A 14,204-nucleotide genomic window follows, 5' to 3' on the forward strand; every position below is an offset into this window, starting at 1 on the left:
TTAGACAAATTTTTGATCATGTAACAGTTTGTTGTATTATGGATTTTTATTATGTGATTAATACTTATCGCAAATAGTGTAGAAGCATTTAAAACATGTAAAATTCTTTTATATTTTTATGTAATATACCTACGCGAGGATTGAGGGTATATCAGAAGTTGGCGAATACAAATATTTTCTAAAGCTACTATATTTTCTCATTCGTAAGCAAAATTAAAGAGAGCGAACATTTTGGAATCCATCTATCCGGTAATATAAACCCCTTTCTAGTAATCCTCTCTTATTTTGCATACGAGATCTGGAAAAAAAAAAGTTATAAAGAAAGCGTCTCAATCAACGAGATCTCAGCCGAAGAAGACATTACGCGTGAGGAGCCCTGTTTAGATTCAAAAGAACCAAATGAGATATTCATGGAATAATTTATTTCCGCAGTGCCTTCATGTCGTCTTTGAGTGGAGCGCATTTGCTACACTCTTTCCGAATCTCATATCTTCTGAAATATATTCCGAAATAAAATCCATATGAAATAGTTCAACATAATTATTTCATTGTTCTTGATAAAGCAATTGTGTTTAATATTCTATTTCTTCTCAATAACTTTTATAACAATTTTGTTTTCACAAGCATTTCTTTCAATCTTTGCGTGCGTTTTTATCTGTAAAAAAAAGATTGTTTATACGGAGATTTTATCTTGATGCACTTTGCAATTCTGATCGGGACCAATCAGTGCCGACGGATATCCAAAGAAAAGTTGCATCGTACAGTATATCGGCGTAAAACTTTTAGTCGAAGCTCTCTTCGAAGGTTTAACTTCGCCGACTTATCGAGGCTCGAGTGCAAAAGAGGCACGGCTTCTTCTAACTCAATACGAAGCCAGAGTTAGATAAGTTTCCTTTTTTCGCCCGCTGGCCCACCTTCTTCGATTTCACGATCTCGTTCCCTTTCTTTTCTTCACAGTCGTTTCACGCCGAGCTGCACCAGTACAAACATCACATCGAACTTTTTAATCAGCTCACTCAGAAGCTGATAGCGGTTTATCAGCAAGACGATACGACACGAGTGAAGAAAATGACAGAAACGATCAACCAGAGATACAACAATCTCAATACGAGGTGAGTAACGGTATACAATTTCTTAACCGTGAAAATTTTGGGCAATCTCTTAAAGTATCTCCGATTTAGTCTTTATCGACTTAAACTTATAAGATAAATTGAATGAAACCAATTAAGATTTTTAATTATATAATTAGATTGTTAATTGAATTTCGATTCAAAATGAATTTAAGTTGAATATAATGAATTTAATATGAATATGAGTATTCATTTTTCTGTGTAATATTCATTTTTGTAATAAGTACGTTCTAAATCTAAGTGAAAAAATAAGTAAGCAGAGAACAATTCATTTTCTTAGATTAATTTGGCACAATTTTTATTTCAACAAATTTTTAATCCGTATCTCTCTCTTTTTTTCTCTCGCTTATTTATTAAAATATTTCATATTTAAAAATTATAAAGTCGTAAGAAATAATAGTGAATAATAAATAAATTAATAAAATTTTTATTAATAGAAGATTAATTCTCCGATTTTGATAATTATAAAATTGTAATCAAGAGAAATGCGTCTTTTAGGATAGTTTAGATATAGAGCAAGTACGGCGCGTTTACTCTTGGGCTTGTATTTGCGTCTATAGTGTTTCGAGTTAAGGAACTTTGCTTCGAATCAAACTGTAGATCACGGATGTAATACTGTATCGACCGATCCGTTTCCAGCATCATCAATCGCGGAAAACTACTGCACTCCGCGATGAACTCGCTCCACAACTTCGACCGGTCTCTAGACAAGTTCTTGGCCTGGTTGAGTGAAGCGGAGTCTTCGATGGAGGGATTGGAAGCGGAAGCCGATCGACTGGGTGGACGACGAGACCCGGGCGCGCTCAGACGACCGCAACATCAGCTTAAGGTAAGATTGTCACGTTCACACAAATTTCACGACAAGTTTCGACACGGGGTATCCTGGTAACATAAGTGTTCTAACCTGATGCAACACAGCCATATGTTCATCAATGTTGTAGGACGAAAAATTGCTTATTTTATAAATTGCTCGAGATGGACATATTTCGTAAGAAATAAAAAGGGAAATGATATATTTTTCTTTATTTAATTTTTTTATCTTTTTTTATGTGATTGAAATATATATCAATCATGAAGAACTATACATATATATATATATTTTTTTTTTCTTTATGATTTATGCACGTGATAGAAAAATATTACATATCTAAATATTTATTCACAAGTGTTGTAAGTGATAGATTAGTTTGTTGCAATTTCGGTGACGGTAATATCGAGCGTTTATATGATCAAACGCGTTCTAAGAGGATCTTTATTAGCGTTGCAAAAGACAAAGGAAATCGCGTGTATGCGCACGTGTTACGCGCTCTAAAGTAGGTATCATAGATCGTCGCTAAAATAAAAATAAAATTAATAGTTTTTTAAATCGAATCTTTAAAAATGTTACGGAATTTCAGCATTTATCATATTTAAAGAATTTAAAAAATATCTTATTTAAAAAATTGGTGCAAAAAGAAAACGGGGTGTACGAAAACCTGTGAATGTAATTGCATTGCAAAGTAAATAAAAACTCATATTAACAAAATAATATTCAAATATAGATCTTCTCTTTGATATTTAATTTATATGTCATCTTGTTCGTATCAATAAAATTTAGCTAAGTTTTACATTTTAACAGAAAGGAAAAAAGAAAAGAGATTTTGCTAGAACAATTAAATAACAAAATATCTAGACAATATATGATATTTAAATATTTCATAAATATAATTTTATGAATATTTATATCTAATATATAAATATTGTATTATTTTTTATATCATTCTATGTGATACTGCGATTTTTATTTATTATGCAGTTTAAATATATTTTTTGATATTTTAAATTTTATTATAGATTGCAATATATGTGCACAATATATCTGCACGATTTTGTTAAAGCATTTAAAATTTTAGCTAGATACAGATTTGAAATTAAACTTTGTTGGACCATCAAAATAATGGATGCTTAAGCTGGCTGCTAGACTGTCCAAACTTTTTGCAGCATTGCTCATCATGTTTGAGTTTTGCTACATAATTATTTTGATGAGTTGGTAAAGTTATTTTCAGATTTGTGTCTATCTAAATTTTTAGATACTTTAACAAAATCATTATTTCCGTGTATGCAAATTTATACAAATCGATACGAAAAAAATGTGGCATAAAAACGTTTTGCCAAGCAGAACATCCAATTTATTATGCGTGAATTTCTCACTCGAGTAAAAGTGAGATATAATTCGATTGACGTGATAGTATCCGTCACGTTGACTTCTGATCTCTCTACGTTGCGCATCTTCCGTACGGCCAGTTTTGGAGTTTCGACCGATTGTTACAAAAGCGTATCGAAAGTGTCAGCCAGGGTATCGATGTACCCATTAAAAAGAAGAAACTTTGTGTTGAGTATCGATATAATACGGTGACCGGCCATCAGTCTTTGCACGCGGAATGTGTTTTCCGCTTTATATACGATTTCCAGAGCGTGAAGATTTAAATTCTCGTACGCCACGCGCCCGCTCGCGGTTGTTTTTCGTCGCGTTGACGCATCCGGTAAATTTCTCGCCGCAACTGGCAGCCATTGCATTCACGTGCTGTGATTTAGTTACCCTGTAATTTTGCATTTGAATCGGTTGCTTTTCACGCGACGCACGATGTTTTTTACCGGCACGTTACCGATTTTTTTACGGCGGTTGAACGTTTCATTAATTTGCAAGTGATCATTCCCTTCATTCGTTATGGTAAATATAGAGCAGCGATATATGATGCTCGTAGAAGATAGGAAATAAATTTTTCACGATTGCCGTATTTATTAAAGTGAAAAAAATTGGAAAAAATTTGATATATTTTTATTATTATTTTCTTTATGTGACTATGAATTTTTATGTAAATATAAAACACGATCAAAAAAATCGAATGTAAACTTTGCTATTTATAAACGATAGATCGTGCGGTAATAGAAATCAAATTAGATACACAAATATAGATATACAGAAATTAGATATAGAAAATGAGTAATAATAATTATCGAATGTTGAACATATTTTAATGAGACTGCGTAATTAGATACATGCTGCATGTGGGAGAGAATTGCTTGCAAAATTGATACTAACGGATTGTACTCGGATTCAAACTGATGTTATACTATACGCGGTCAATGTAATATTTCTGCTTGTATTTCTATAGTTATGAAATTTGCCATTTTTAGTATTGAATTATAAGTACTCGCGTAAATGTGACTAATAAGGCATCCGCGAGGATCATTATATTGTAATACTTTTCCATAATTGACGGATCCATTCCCGTTTACAATCTTCTTACGTTCTATTTGCTCGTCGAGACAGCACTAATTATTGACAGAAACAAGCACGATTACCGCGTTGGTGGCTAGAATTTGATCGATTGCGTGTAATATTTAAGAGCAAACGATCCACCATCGAGTAAGGAGCTTATTGTGTTAGTTTCTTGCATTTTAAAGCGAAACGCCGGCGAAAGGTTAGTATTTCAGAGTGAACGAAATTCAATGCTAAATTCATTACTAGAGTATTATTTTTACTATAAGCTATTTATTGGTTAATTTTTTGTTTAATTTGACTATTTAATTTTTAAATTTTGATCATATTCTTTTGGGAAAATTGAGTTTCAGCAAATTATTGGAAAAATTATTAGTATTACTTTAGTATATGTGATGCATATTGCACTTTATTGAAATATCTATGCATTTCGTTTTATCGAGAAATATTACATTTTCAAGAGTATTACATCACATGTACTATTATTAAACAAATTTTTCGTAAAATTTAATTTAGATAATCTCTCTATTAAATTTTAAAGCAATTTAGCAAAAATGCTTTATTTTGTTGCGAAATCAAATTTACTAATGATATCTATTATATCATTATATCTATTATTGATATGTATTATATATCATTATATAATTAAAATCCGATATTACATTTAGGGCGTGTCACATTAGAATTATCCGGAGTCATTTAGAACATTGCGATATAGAGATCCTTTCATATTAATTGCTAAAATTAGGGTTCGCGAATATTCAGGTATTTTTTTACAAATGCTTGAATAATTTATTAATCACTAGTCAATAGGGAATCTACAAATGCTTTATTAAAATAATCGATCGCTAATAACAGAATTACTTTGTAGTAAACGATTAATAATTATTCTTTTTGTTAATTTTTAATCATACTTAATGACACGTAATGCATAATTTATAATGCTCAATATTGAGTATTAAAAAATTCAACGATAATTAATGAATATTACAAGATCACGAGATATGAAAGAATTATTTTTTGTATGTTATATTCGATAATCCTTCTTGCATTATATATTTTTTGTTTGATTTTTCAAATGATGAATATTGTACCATTTGATGTACACATATATCCAATAAATGACAGAAGCATAATTTATAAACTGTAATTATTAGCAATGTGGAAATAGCGGTTATTTGATAAATCGTATAATAACTGATTGGAATTTATTATTCGATCCGTCATATCCATCAGTAGTTAGTTACAATATTGTATAATATCCTGCTGTTGGATAGCTCATGCGATAACATGAATATCTAAAAGTAATCAACCATATTATTTGCTTTACAATGCAGTTATCTTTACAAATATTCATATTGTATTTTTTTTTAACTGAAATATTTTTATAGTACTTTTTTAAATATGATAAACGCCAAAGTTACATGTGTTAGAAACAATTACGAGCTGGCAATTATCATCTCAAGCTTATATTTTCATTTACTGTACACGCGAGTTGATGTTCATGCTAATGTTCCCGTATATAGAGCAGAATATCGCGAAAAAACTTGTTATCACCTCTTGTTTCAATGAGTCGCGTAACGTTGAAGCCTTTTTTCCCTGGTACATAGCGTTTTCATGTGGGAACCATGCTGGTCGTACCATCTGGCACTCGAGACTAATTAACTCCAGGAAGCGTGCCCATTTTAGTCTCGCTAAACTCTTTGTACCTCGTTGACACAATTTCGGAGTTATTTGTATCTATAGCAGTAATTTATTTCGAGTCCATTTCGCCGTTTATGGAACTCAAGATTTAAAGATGGATATTAAATCATGCCGAAGTAAAACAGTTCTGCTCTACAGCTCTTACTCGGTCGTTTATTTATATACGATGATAAATATGGAAATTGAGCGGTGGATAAGTAGAACGTTTTTTCTCCCTTTTGATTGTAAAACTGTTTTCATTGTTTTATACGTTCATTGCTCTCGCAGCACAAATTAGAAACGAACATCAAATGCCGTTTGCAATTTCTACGAAAGCTAACGAGCTTTAACTAAAAGCAGTAATATATACATTTGAACTCACTAAAGAAGGAATCATAGAGTTTGCTGAACAAACCAAGATGCATTGAACTTATTTATATGTAATGTTGATTTTAATATTTTTATTGGTAATGGTCGCAGTACAACTTTGAAATATACTGCTGAAATATGTCTAAAAATCTTATACGTTATACTCTTAGTCGACGTTGCTTGGATTTGTTCTGATATTTGCAATAAGCCAAAATAATTTTCCTCTCAATTCCGCATATCCACGTTAAATATACTGCAATACAATATTCTGAGGAATAATGCATAAGGTCTGTCAATGTATCGCGCACATATTTGCGACCAAACTATTGAACTGCCGATATTTCTTGAATATGGTAGTCGCTATTAGTTTCGCAACGACGTTGTTCTGTATCATAGTTTGCAAATGCGATTTAACTAATGAATTATCGACCAACGCCTCGCTCGGACGTAACTTATGTATGTACCACTTGCCCATATCTACTTCGCGTCTTTCGGCAGTGCATGGAATTTCTAGTATTATTGTCGAAAGCACATTTATTCTCTCTGTTTGAGCCACACTTTGTTGGCTCCAGTTGCGACTTACGTCGATATTACGTCGTTCAACGAAATTATTTCTGGACTGAATATCCCAGTCTCGAAACATTATCCCGAGACTAATTATTTCTACTTTTACGGCATTATTATATAGGTATACATTTTATCTAAAATTTTTAGATATGTGTGTTTGTGTGAGTAATTATAATCTACGTTTTTAATGATTATCATCTTTGTATGACAATGAGAAGCTTTCTGTAAAAAGCTGTAATTTATTTTATTAAAGTATCAAACGTTCACTTCATTTTATTAGAGAGATAAAATATACGTATTTAAATTTCTTTCAAATTACGAGCTCTTTGACATTGTTCAACATCAAAGAGATATATCTCGGAACGAGATATTGCACATTCACGATTTATGAATTGCGAGTTACATTCGTTGCTACGCGACGTCTCATGTTTCTAACATTCGCGAAGCGCTCGATCGGACTTGCTCTACCTGAAATGAGGAGCTTTGCACGTGCTTCAGACTTTCGCACTTCTTTTAACTTTATTTGAGACTTCTCATCGTGCGTCACGTCGGAATTCCACTGCTTTTAGGAATCGCTTATACGGAAAATAGAGAGCATCGATCGGCAGAATAATGAGGAGTCGCTTACGTGACCCGGACTTACGTTTCGCCTTTAGATGAACAAAGAGAGTGTACAGGCCTTTCTCATATTCATGGTAAACACGGCACGCTCCGCTTCGTTAGATCAATCCTGCCGTGGCTAATCCGCTTTAATGCAATTTCACGTGGTGGCTCTCTTTTTCTTTATCGTAGAGCCATGTACACTCTATGAGTCGAGTCTCCGCTGTCCCTGCGGTAAACCCGCCTTCGTACTTAGGCGTCATTAATGTTCAGAACCGTGATTTATTGGTGCATTCGCGTCGATTTTCGAGAAAGAGAGAAAACGAGGCATTTCGTATAATAATTAGCTGCATTTAGTCAATTGAGATAATTTGAACCAGTTACCGTGCTATATTTTACATGTTTAGACTAGGATATTTTTTTGTAAATTATATATTTTGTGTTATTGCAAAAATTTTTTATCTTTATTTACAGCACATATACAGGGTGTTTCTGAAATAACGCCCACTAATCATACAATGCTATTCTTAGTAAAAAACTGAGTCAAAAGTCCTGTACCATTTTGCAATTTTCGCAATATTTTTTTTAGTCATCTCCAATGAGCAAAATGTCTAAAACCGACCGTGTAAGACAACTTTAAGAATTCTTTAAGAAACATCGTCAAAATATTTCACAAAGAACACTGAAAGATATCTTAAAATTGTCTTATACGTCGATTTTATCTGTTTATTCGACAATCTTTAGAAATTAATATCTCGTTAACTATCCCAAAATATACAGGACTTTTCGACTCAGTTTTTTATTAGGAATAGCACTGTATGATTAGTGGTGATACGTTATTTCAGAAACACCCTGTATATTGTTCAAGTTCAAATCTGATTAATTGTTACATTTGTTCTTTGTACACTAAAATAATTCTATTTTTCTTATTATAAATATTTGAATATATTATAAAAATGTTATTTCTTCTCGCTTTTGTGTGTTGAATACTCGTAATTGTGCTTATTCGAAATTAACCGAATTACTGAGGAATGTGAATACGTTCTTTTGTACAAGTGTAATTATACATACATATATTTCACTACTTTAGGATCAACTGTCAAATTTTGGAATTGTAGACTCAACTGTCGGATTTGATTTTTGTTCAAAAGTTACTTTGATGTGATTAATTTTGCATGCGGTATTATCCGATTGGATTCATTTTCCGCGTACTCGACGTATAATTGTCAAAGTTGATTAAAAGGGTGTTAAATCTTCGTGGTTCAAATCGCGATTGGCGAAATGGCGGTGTATTGTCGTGGTCCCGAAGGTCACAGAAATACGGAAGAATGAGTAAACCGAGCCAGCCACTTTCGCTTTCTCGCTTCATCGCGCCAAACGCAGTCGAACGATCGATAAAACGTTTCCACCGTCGGACGGTCGAGCGCCGCGACGATAATATTCCCCTTCTAATAGCCATTATTCCATTATATTATGGCGCTTTTCGAGATCCGACGCAACGGGAGCTTTGGCGTTCCGTGCATTGCATTTTGGTCATGTCGCGAGAGAAATAGTACTCTGGAGAAAATTTACGACGAATTTACATGCGCATGTGCTCGCGGATATGCATGTACGCCGCCACGCCTCCAGACTTTTCACAGTTAGAATCTCATTCTGAAATATCAGAGACCATGTTCTAAACATTTTCTGGAGTCTCGTGACACTTGCGAAATTAATTCAGCTTTATAAACATGAAACATAAAAGTGATGTTTCAGCTTAAGAATGTAGATATGTTCTTTTGTGATAAGAATAATAATTTAAATGTGACATTTTTAACTTAACATAAATTTTAAGACTAATAAAAGAAGGAAAAGACTACATTTGGTCCAAACGGATTTGAAGGCCTAATAATATTTTTGTGTGAATTTTTGTACCATTTCCAGTTCCAGCAAAATGCATGCCGATTATTTGTTAGTCTTAAAACACAGACTTAAAATGAAACTTGAATAATATCATAGTTTGCTTAAACTGGAAATCGTAAAATTATTAATACTATTATTAGACATCAAGTCCCGCTTTGATCGCCTTCTTAGATATTAGTGTTGAACATTTTTCAGTCAGTTTTACTTACTTATTGCTATAAATTTTAAACTTTTATTTTCTGTATGTATATCGCTCTAAAAATTTGCTTTGTATGCAATAACGTCATTATAAATCGTTTGAAGCTTATTTTCCCTAATGACCATGTCGTCATTTTGTGCATCCACAATAAAATTATTAAACAACTGACGATAGCTTAGGGGTCGCGTTCACCGGCTTATCCTTTTTTAATGGTTCCGTGCACAAAGCGGCATTCCTTCTTTTTCAAGGGAGTAGTCTCTCGCAACAGGCTGGTCGGTGCAGCCGAACTACCCCTGCTCAATGAGGAAACATGATCTAAATCATCCGTCGTCACAAAAGATACACGGTCGTCGTGTGCTCGCAAGCATGATGAAAATAAAAAGCGAAAGTCGTAGGTTATAGTACTCCGACAATGAGAAAGAGAAGGATAGAAAGAAAATTACAGTATCGTAAAGGCCGGATGTAATAATAGAAACGAACGTATGAGGGTGAGCTGTTCGTCGGGTTTTTCTATTAAGGAATGAAATTTGAGAATAGAAATTTAATTTCCTCGCTGTTCGATAATATTTCTCCCTATTGCTCAGAAAACGCTAAATTCTGTATATGTACAATAAATATTTTTCAATTCAATTTTTCCATTAACTTTTATGAAAATTTTCAGTTTTAGAAAATATTGAAAAATTTCCTGATGAAATATGTCGAAGTAGAGTGATATAACAATTTGACAGTTAATAGTTAAATTCAAAAGTTATATTAAATAATGTTTTTTAAACATCTCTCTCTCTCTCTCTCTTTGTTCTCTTTTAAATTTTTTAGTCAAACTAATTCCGAATTCTTAATTGTTATAAGTGGCGTTACGAGGAATCATTAATATTTTATTATTGCGAATTATATTTATAAATCTATTTATATCGTTGATTAATTATAATAACATTTAATTTCACAGTGTAGTTTATTTAATAATTCAGTTTATCTAATAATTTCACAGTAGTTTAATTAATTAATTTGAATGTAATATTTAGAAGAAAAATGTATAATATCTTTACGTTTTTATTATATTAGCTTTTCTCAATTCCTATAAACAGAACATACGTATCTACTCATCCGTCACGAACATTCTCACCCCTATATGTGATTTAATAAAATTTGACACAAGGGGTTGTTTCTGATCGAAATGGTACGCGCATGCGCTCTAAGTTCACGTAGATGGCGACACCTTTCTATCCACCCCTGCAGTTCCATGGTCGGTAATGCAGAATGTTCGTCCACCCTAGTTTAGGGGTGCTTCTTGTAACCGGCGAACTACGTTTGTACCGACTGTTGAAATTTCACGACATTTGGTACCATATCTCCTACAGCTTAGCTGTTATCGACTGTTATATACGGTAGTTGAGTGAGAAGTCTCTCCTATGATTTCTTAGAGTGCAACCTTAGGTATCTCCAAACTTGCTATGGTAAATGCGACGTATTGACCAATTTATCGTTTGTTGATTGAATCTCGAGCAGTCGGTTTAAATTTGTTTCAAAAATGTAATATTTATTGTTACAGTAAGAAATGATAAACTGCAAGCATATTGAAAAATAAATATGAAAATAGTGAATAAGTCATTTATTAATTTTCATTAAGTAAATTAATTGTTACAAATGATTTTACTTGAATTATCTCTATATTTCCTTTTTTGTAAAATGATAATGTCTTTTGCACAACTTTTGTTACTTGTCAGATATATGTTTAAAACAATAATATATTATTTTATGATTATTTCAAAATAATGAGCAAATGACAAGATGCACAGAGATTAATTTATGTAACATATCATAACAAAAAATAGTCTTATTACTAAATTATATATGCATGCTAATATCCTTTGCTATTAATTATCAAATAAGTCTTCTAGTTTTAAAAAATATAGAACTTTTCTTGTATATCCATTCATTCTCGAAATATAATTTACAGTGCACTTTAACATTACTTCCGATTAGTATAAAGCTTTGAGGAATTTGAGTTATCTCTCGTTCTTTCAGTCGTAAGAGAGATAAGGAAACTGCGGTCTTATCATGGCAGCATTCAGGAATCGCTCGATTTAGACAGAATCGCCTAAAAGTCACGATATCACGATATCTTGTTCCATGTAACGGTAAAGTAGTGCAGCAGCTTTAATTGTACAGCTATTTCGGCAAGTAGCTACCTGTCGTGAACTCATAGTTAGCACAGTGTATAGGATTTTAGCATTTATCCTCGTTTACAATATTGCTATAAGTTTCTGTTTTTTATGTATTATTTTTTTTTTATTAAAAATGCTGCATTTCGTTCGTCGTTTTCATTGAATCTGAGCAAAGGTTATTTCGCATGACATTGCCGTTGTTCCACGCAGTTCCTTCGCTCCCACGGGATATCTCGTATTGAGCTGATTGTGTTTCCGTTCTTCCAACAACGGATCCATGATTTATTCTGCGGCCGTGTCGCGGAAATCGTGTTACGCTATTGATTCGAGTTATTTCACCTCGTCCCTCGTTAGGCGAATATATGCGAAAGCACCAAGAGATCGCAGCCAATATTCGAGCGGACGCTAAGTTGTCAGTTACGCTACGTTTGCGCCGTACCAACGGCATTAATTTTGACAATAATTCTGGGATTTGTGGTATGCCCAATAACGATTGCTGACAACGCCGCTTGCCAGTTCTCAGTTCAGCAATCAGTAGTTTTTCCTGCCGTTTTATACAATAAATAATAGATGGTCGTTAAATTTCAACACAAAAAGAATAGATCGAACAATTTTTTCAAAATGAAAACGATATTTTTACCTGCAGATTAATTTCAATTGATCAGACATATACACTTTGTTAATTAAATTCTATTCTGTAATATATATTTGTTGAATAATCTAGCTATTGCGTCGTTGATTAAAAAAAATCTGTTGGGATATAAATTCCTTGTATTAATTGAAGAAAGATGTACTTTTTAACGCAACGTTTATTTTATTGTTAAAATATTTAAAGCATTCTTTTATCGTTAACAAACTTATTTTTATATTTTGTTATAAATTTAATTTAATGACATAAATGCTTTTGGTCATTAATATGTTATTTATTTTTTATTAAATATATTGTTAAAATGCGAGTAGCTTTACTGACCAACTTTCAGATACTCTTAATTAAGGAGGTTGTCAGCAACTACCTGTGTTCACCGCGTGCGTGTTGAAAGTTCTTCTCGCGCATATCTCGTTATGACACCGTCATCATACAGAGATGATGCGCATGGAGTGCATGTGTCACATGAAGAAGAATAGTACATTTGCATGCACGAGAGGAACATAATTATCTATTAACGTAGTGGCATGTACAACGTGAGCTAAAGGATCCTTCATTTTTTTCTTCTTTCGCTCTCTGATCTTGTTACATCTCTTTCGTTTCTACGGAATTCTTTCGGTAGTCAGACAAATCCGATAGCCCATAGTTTCATGTTGCGATATTAGGTTTATTGCACCCCGAGGGATATACGAGGGTTATCGAGATAACGTTGCGTGCAGATGCCGTTGTCTGGCGGCTTGTACGTACCCGAGCAACTTTACAATATCGTCTCGTATTTTCATCGTACAACGGCGTCATGTGTATCCGTATACGATACGCCATCCTTATATTGTAGATACGGTATCAAGTCTCATGTCCGCAACAGAAACCGCTGCCTTTGTACGCCTATGTATTCTCAATTGAGAGAGAAACTATCACATTAAACAGATAAGAAACAACTGCTGAAGGGAAAAAATTAATAGTTTGAAGAGTGTATATTAAACAACTGTAATAAGTTGATTATTAAGTAATTATAGTAACAAACTTATTTTATTAATTATAGTTACGAGCTAATTTTCGCACACTTTATAGCGAATGCTTTTAATCTTCTTTTACAATGACTTCGATATTTTGTTATAAAAATTCTTAATAATTTTTTCAATAATAAATCACTATATTTTCTTCTGTAGAAAACAATTATTCTATTGATTTCTTCAAACACAAAAAATAATATTGTACTTTATGTGATATTCATTTCTTTTTTAATTATTTTACAGTTTGCGCTTTATAAAAACACAAACTATAAAATTCGTTCTATTAGATACTTTATAGACACAGAAAGAATTTTTTAAGAATAACTTTGCACAACAATCCGATTTAAATTTTATAGTTCGTTGGCAGTATAGACATATATGAAGAAATTTAAAAAAACTTGCACACAATGTATTATCAGATAAAAGAGATTTAGAAAATTCAAGTCAAGCGGAATCTAGTGTGATCGCACAGGATAGGTGAAATCTTCTTTTGGAAAAGCAGGTCAACCTTGTTCCTTTGAAGAGTCGACATCTTGAAATTTCGCGACGATTTCCATGTGAGGTGGCATTCAAGAGATAAGGAATCTCGGAAAAATTCGAACACTTACTTGACTATAAACGTAGACGTTTCCCGAGAGAGAGGGGGGGGGAGGAGGAGGAGGAGGAGG

At 32.8% G+C, this 14,204-nt stretch overlaps 1 protein-coding gene across 9 annotated transcripts in view; it reads left to right on the forward strand.

Moving 5' to 3' along the window:
• LOC108770136 (dystrophin, isoforms A/C/F/G/H) overlaps positions 1–14,204 on the forward strand; it is a 475,481-nt gene that overhangs the window by 186,872 nt on the left and 274,405 nt on the right. For all 9 annotated transcript variants that reach the window (XM_018521482.1, XM_018521491.1, XM_018521492.1 and 6 more), the window contains 2 exons: positions 958–1,112; positions 1,770–1,959. In XM_018521482.1, the coding sequence (XP_018376984.1) occupies positions 958–1,112; positions 1,770–1,959 (345 nt within the window). The remainder of the gene's footprint in view (positions 1–957; positions 1,113–1,769; positions 1,960–14,204) is intronic.

This window comes from Trachymyrmex cornetzi, unplaced genomic scaffold (assembly GCF_001594075.2).
Source record: "Trachymyrmex cornetzi isolate Tcor2-1 unplaced genomic scaffold, Tcor1.1 scaffold99, whole genome shotgun sequence".
Lineage (NCBI taxonomy): Eukaryota > Metazoa > Arthropoda > Insecta > Hymenoptera > Formicidae > Trachymyrmex > Trachymyrmex cornetzi.